Source organism: Ursus americanus, chromosome 1 (genome assembly GCF_024610735.1).
Source record: "Ursus americanus isolate L20-20 chromosome 1, mUrsAme1.1.p, whole genome shotgun sequence".
NCBI lineage: Eukaryota > Metazoa > Chordata > Mammalia > Carnivora > Ursidae > Ursus > Ursus americanus.
In genome coordinates, this window is record NC_142127.1 from 2,414,626 (window position 1) to 2,421,673 (window position 7,048).

Here is a 7,048-nt window from a genome sequence, read left to right on the forward strand (position 1 = left end):
TAGAAGATGAAATTCTAAGTCGAAGAGTACAAAGAGAGACCAAAGTTAACTGAAGTAATGCAACAGTTCAAATTTCTAGCACCATCAAATTCTGAGATTTACCAACTGCTTGCCACTCAATCTACCTAAATTTATGCTTTAGAATGACTCTCTACAAGTACTAGCTATATATTATTTCAGATACAATAAAAATAGGTTTCCCTCCATAAACAAAAGACTGGCGAAAAAAGATGTATATAAACACTAACTAAAAAATACACTTGGAATACAAAATCTCCCAAGAAATTATTGACTATATTGTATTTTATTGAGTTTAAGACACTGTCAATTTTAAGACATATCGTTTTTATGAAACACTAAAAATGAAAATGTTACCAATTTTATTTGTAAGATAACATCTTGATTTCATTAAAATGAATCTTAATTTTGGAGATGTTAAAATGTGGAACATGTAAATCTTAGATAAAAATCTACCCGTGTCCTCAGCCTCCCCTCTGCACTCTCGTATCTCAAGGTCCTCTCCCAAATTCTTAGAAGGAGCGGCGGGCCCTCTTTCCCCCCATCTTGCCAAACTCTCCTCTTTCTCTTTTATTAAACACCTCTTAAAACCTTTTTCAAATAAACAGAAAAATTCCCTTAAGTACAACTCTCTCTTCCTTTATTACCACATGTATACCTTTCTTAGAAGATAATTTAACCAATTCAATATATTTGTCCAAAGAAGTCCCTAAGTATCTCTACAAATCCATATTATCCTATCCTACTGACAGATTCTGTGTTCTAACAGCCTCTAACTAGCACACAGCACAATGCACACTGGAAGAGGTGCTGACTAAATACATGTGATGATAATCTCGCTGCCTAAAAAAGCTCCTGCATACTCACTAGCAGATCCTACATTTTTACTTAAACACATGAAAGAAAAAAAGATGTCTTCTTACCTGACTTCTAACAACAATGGAGTGGAAAACCATTTTGTAGTAAGAGAGGTTGTAATGGCTTTTGAATCTGCCTTTACCAAGGCCAACAGGCACAGTCCAGTGAATACAATCAGAAGTCCCATTTTATAGCAAACCCCTAAAAAGGAAAAAAAGAAAAAAAAAGGTTTTGCTACAAAGAAATGTTTAAACCTGAATCTTAATACTTACAGATACAAAATAACATGAAAATTACAGAAATGGAAATGCTTCTGAAATTTAACAGCACCTAATATCTCTACGGTTTCAACTTACTGAGCGACTGATAACATAACTAAAGGAGTATAGATCATATACTCTTTCCTACAAAGACTCCATTTCATTTCCTGGGGCGCCTAAACTATACACAGGTATAAAAGTCAGCTGGTGGCACAGCAGGTTGCACACAATCATACTTCACAGAGCATGAGAATAAACAACGCTGAGACAGATGAAAATGTAAGGGTATTAAATGGGTCCTCCCAAAAGTCCTAACCCAGCACCTCAAAATATGAACTTATTTGGAAACAGGGTCTTAACAGAGGTAATCTACCTAAAATGAGGTCATTAGGGTGGGCCCTAATCCAATATGACTGGTGTTATAAAAAAAGGAAAATGTGGACAGAGAGACAAGCATGCAGTGGGAACACCATGTGAACAGACACAGGGAGAATGCCAGGAAAGACGGAGATAGACACTGGAACTTTACTGCAAACCACGGAACACCTAGGGCTAGCAGACACTGGAGGAGGCAAAGAAAGACCCTCCCCTACAGATTTCAGAGGGAACATGATCCTGTGACACCTTGATTTAAAATGTCCTGGCTTCCAAAACTGAAAGACAGGAACCTGTCATTGCTCTAAGCCACACAGTTTGGCACTTTGTTACCACGGCCCTAGGGAGCTAACCGATGGGTCTTGAGTGTAAACCCAAATACTGGTCCTAAATGAAGAATGTTAGAATTCAATGGGTCCCTATCTACAAAATAAGGAAGTTGGGGGTCACTGGTAAATTGGCATGGCCATCGAATGCAGACCTCCTGAACTCCCAGCAGCCAACTCCTCAAGCATACTGAGGTGTCCAGATCATTTCAGAAAAAGGTCTCCAGCTGCAGGCTTCTTTGGCCTGATTTTTCATCTCAGAAGTCTGCCTCACAGAACCCTAATCAGACTTCCCCCAGGCTATGTAGGTCAGCATGTAAATTCCACCCATTTGAATGGGAATCCAAAGAGGACATGAATATGTGGGAAACACCAAACCAAAATTGTGCTTCTGCATTCTAATGTCTGGTAAGTCTCACCCCAGACTCACCCCAATTCCTTGAGATACTGGTTAGAAAAGCTATTGTTTGGAGGACCAGTCAAAACCCTCTTTTTACAAAAAGCATTAACATTTGTGCCAACATCCTGTTTCATGTAACACACAATATCTCTAAAGAACAAATGGTCAAAAGCAAAATAAATTAAACCAAATAGTAAAGTTACTTTTAAGAGTCTTTAGTTCAGGCACTGCCAACTTAATTGATTCAATTGACTGATTAATATTAACATCCCATTTATAAATAAGCACTAAAAAATAAATAAATAAATAAATAAATAAATAAATAAATAAATAAATAAATAAACAAACAAACATTTGTAAAGACTAGGGCTAACCAACAAGACCCCTAACACTGAAACCTGTTAGCAGTGATTTCTGACTGGGGTGAGGGTTGGGGGGTGGAGAGGGTGGCCCCTTCAGAGTGTAGCAAAAGTTACTGACATTTGCTACAGAGGGGCAAGCAAGGACCAAAACCTTTGCATACAACTTCAGACCACTCAAGAACTCTTGAGACACCCTCCCCTTACAGGTTGCAGGACTGCAGCCTCAGAAACCTACTCTGCATGATAGAAACACTTGGTTAGTGAAAAGAGAGAACCTTTCAGAGTCAGGGACTTCTGATAAATTACTGAGTTTGCTACTTACTAGCAGTTTAACCACAAGCAAGTTCCCTAGTAACTTCTCTGGCCCTTAGTCTCCCAGACTCTGAAATAGGAATATCAGTATCTGCCAAACCAGGACACTGAGAATGAAAAAGCAATATGAAAATCACTGTCTGAAGTGCCAAGTACTATAACAGAATTAATTGTTCTAATAAAAGACGTTCTCATAAGAAACCACCATCTAAATTACAGAATAATAATGCAACATCGTTATTACATGGGCTCAAAAAAATGTCTTTGAAATACATTTTCTGTGGTTAAGGGAAATAAAATCCTCCCCAAAAGTCACGAAACTCCTAAACTGGAGACAGAATATATGAACAATGTTCAAGCAGTACTGTGCTACCACTCTATTTACAATTTGCCCCAAAGGGGCCTAGATGTCTAATCCCAAAAGTGGTAATTCTGGATGGAATCTGGACACCACTGCCAGTAACCCCAGGCAGGCTGCATGCATAGACTGGTGAGGGAACAGCAAGTGACAAAAGGTCCCCCAGGAAACAGCATTACTGAGCAATTGCTCTGGGCCAAGCACGGTGTCAGGTGCTTTGCATATACCATATCTAGTCCTTCCACATAACTATCCAGGAGACTGTAGTTCCCAAAGGGTGTCAGCCATGTCTACTTTGTTCACCACAGCAAACAGCACAGTGCCTAGCAAACAGTAGGTATTCTATAACTATGCTGCATAATGGATGAAACGCTATCATTCCCACTTTAAAAAGAAGAAAATGGAAGCTCAGAGAGGCTGAGTAACTTGTCTGACTAATAAACAGCAAAGCTTGGAACCCACGTCTGCCTGTTTTTAAGTTCTACAATACCGTGCTATTTCCCCTGGCTGTCTGGTTTGGGAAGGATAAGAACTGATACTGTGAGAACCCTGACTGAGCGAAGAGCTTTCTTGTGAAAACCAAGGCAAGTCCAAGGACTTTCTAGGGACAGAGTCCTTGGGATATAAGTGGCCGAGGAAGGCACACTTTCTACCTGAAACCAAGCATGCCAGCCTGAAGTTGGGACCAAAGCGAACTTACCAACTAGCCTGACATATCTGTATTCAGGCTCACTTCGGGGACAGAATGTGAGCTCCTCAAGAGCGGGGGAGTTTTGTCTGTCAGGGCCACATGCTTAGCATAATGCTTGGAACGCAGTAGGTGCTCAAAATGAAATAATAAATACAGGGTTCATTCATTAAGGGAAGAATGAAAGCAAACAGAAAGAAAGGAGTGTGACATCAAGAAGAAAGATACTACAAAAAGCCTAGGACTTAAGAAGGGTTAATATGAAAACTCTATACACCAAGACTCTTGGTCCACCTTGAACTATTTTAAAAAGAGATAGAGTTCTTGGGGTAAGGTATAGCAGCACTGGAGATGACAGAGAAAAGTGGACATTAAAGAAGAGCTTTCCTACCCGGACCCCACATCCTTAATGCCATAGGTAAAACTACAGGAAAAGACTGTTTTAGAGAAGCAGAAGTAAGAACTTTACTGAAGTGGCCTTTTGTTTGAGAATGCCTTCATTTTATGAGAATCTTATCATTCTAATCCTAGTGCTCCTTAAATGTTGCTAGTAAATATGAATAATGTGAGAAATAGTAGCTGTCAGAATCTACAACGTGGCATTGCCTGATCACAGGCATAATGCTTGCGGCACGGTGGGCAAATTAAAAACATCCTTTAATAAGCCCTAGACCCAAATGTATTATCTGTAAGATCTAGTCTGTGGCCCATTTTCCTTAGCTCAAATTAATGACTATCTCTTACTCATTGATCTACAGCAAGATACTGGAAATAGTAATAAAAATTATATTACGGCAAACACTTTTCACTTTTTGGAAAACAGAAGAGGCATAAAATTCTAAATCACCAACTTCTTTTTCCATTTCTAAACTGAAAATAACAGCTGACAAACTCTTAAAAAACTAACTTGCACCCTGCAAGCTTATAGACAGCCATCTGAACTTCAACATACATGATAACAGTGAAGGTAAACATTAGGAAGGACCCTTCTTGAGAAATAAATTTACTTCCCAAATAATTAAACTTAATATGCATTTATACCTATTAGCAAGACCATTTGCTGTGAACCACATAAATCTAATTTTTTATAAAAGTAGTTACTATACATCTGATATGAAAATGATCACAGGTAACTGCAGAAAAGATCTAACAGAATTTTCTACATAGTTCAATTTCTTCCCCTCAAGTTAAATGTGCACTATAAAGTTGCCATGCTACTGCACGAAGCAATGTTTATTTCCTTTCACAAAAACGAGTGTCGGGGCACCTAGGTGGTTCAATTCGTTAGGCTCAGACTCTTGATTGCCCCTCAGATCATAATCTCAGGGTCGAGAGATCAAGCCTCCCCCTTCAGGCTCAGCACGGAGCCTGCTTGAGATTCTCTTTCCCTCTCCCTCCGCCCCTCCCCCTGCTCTCTCTCTGTAAAAAAAATACATAAAATCTTAAAAAAAAAAAAAAAAGAGTGTCAACTAAGTTTGTCAAAAGCAAGCCAAGTGTAAAGACTACAATCATCCCAAATTTTGTGGTGTTAAGTAACTGTTTTAAGTGTCTTCAAACATCACACTAAAACTGGCTGGCAAGTGCACAATGAATGTTTCCAAGATAACGTAGCACAATAAGGTGTAAGACCTCCGGACTTCAAACGAACAAAATACGCTAGTTCTCAAATCTGGCAAGAAATGCAAAACAATCTGGAGATTTTGGCCAACGAAGAACAGTTCACATCCATAACTTATTGATAGTATGCAGATCTTACTCTTCTGGCAGGTCCTACAAAAAGTGAAACCCGATCGTCCAATCTCCAGCGAACAGATCCTCGTATTTAAATGAAAACGGCAACCAATACGCATCACCCGAATTCATTTATAGGGAAAATGAATCTATAAAAAGATCAAGTCGTTCTCCAATCAGAATCCTGCAAACTGCTGGTTCTCAACCTACTTAAGGTCAGGCTTGGTCTAAATTCAGGTTAGAGCACTTCCCCCACCTCTTTCTGCACTTGGGCACACGGGTCTCAAAGCTCTTCAATGAAGGCTCAAAACCGCTAAAGAGAGCCCGCGGCCCCTGTCGCAGAAGCGATACCTTGCCCAGAAGACCACTGAGGGCAACCTGGGGGACTCGCAAAAAGGGACAGGACTGCGGCACGGAAGGGGAAACTGAGTCAGGGAAGAAGCAGAAACTCAAGGTGACCGGGGCACGGGGTTGCTTCGCATCCCAGACCGTCTCCCAGTCCACGAGACCTCCCCACGCCACACCGGGGGTACCTGTCACCGGCCGCGCAGCCGCGGCACATGCGCCGCCCGCGTCCCCCTTCCTGCCCATGCTGGGGCCGCGCTTCGTCCGCGACGATGCCAGCGACAACGCCGGGGCGGGGCGGTGACGGCGGCGGCAGCTGCTGCGCCAGTGAGCGGCCGACACGCGCCTTTCCCGCGGCTCGCCTCACAAACCGGTCTCGTAAAGCAATACCCCAGCTGCCTGCCGCCTTTTACTTCCGCTTCCTAATGGCGAGAGCCGGAGGACTTCCGGCTACTGAGTCGCGTCCGGGGCCGCTTAGAGCGTCGCGTGGCCGCCATCTTGTATCCAAGGAAGCCCCTCCCTCCTTCTCTGCTTGCGCTGTGTCGTGTGTGGTTGGGGAGGACGGCACTTTTAAGGTCTAGGGAATGGGAATAGGACTGACCGCTGAGACCGAAAAACCGTACCAGGTGATGAAGCCGGATGCGGGTTTCAGCCTCTCTTCCGACTTGGACTGTGGGGCGCTTCAGAGTCTACTTTCTTAAACCCTTATATTACAAGCACTGCTGCACAACAAGGGGACAAAAATTGCTGAATGTTTCTGGGTATCTTGGACTTAATCTTACCCCCTAAGTTTTGATAACTACCGTTCCGGGGGGCGTTGGAAAAGGAAGACTTTTTAAATTTTATGAGACGACTTAGCTTATACTGGCAGCGACAACTTCTGTGCGAGGACCGCTTTGTCCTTTGTTTTTGTTTTTTGGCAAATACAAATCACTATGCAAAATTGTTTTAGAATCTGTGACACAGGGCAGACCGTTTTACCCACCCACAAATGAATACCTCTTTGGAGTATATA

The 7,048-nt window shown here is 41.9% G+C and overlaps 1 protein-coding gene across 3 annotated transcripts in view; it reads right to left on the reverse strand.

Annotated features, from left to right (window-relative positions):
- The window catches only part of UGGT1 (UDP-glucose glycoprotein glucosyltransferase 1), a 130,771-nt gene extending 124,265 nt beyond the window's left edge, over positions 1-6,506 (reverse strand). For 2 of the 3 annotated variants that reach the window (XM_045777737.2, XM_045777736.2), the window contains exons 1-3: positions 6,222-6,506; positions 5,714-5,837; positions 942-1,077 (exon numbers count right to left, since the gene is read on the reverse strand). In XM_045777737.2, coding sequence (XP_045633693.1) covers positions 942-1,077; positions 5,714-5,807 — 230 coding nt within the window. In that variant the 5' untranslated portion in view covers positions 5,808-5,837; positions 6,222-6,506. The remainder of the gene's footprint in view (positions 1-941; positions 1,078-5,713; positions 5,838-6,221) is intronic. The other variant, XM_045777738.2, reaches the window with a different exon arrangement.
- Positions 6,507-7,048: the final 542 nt, after the last annotated feature.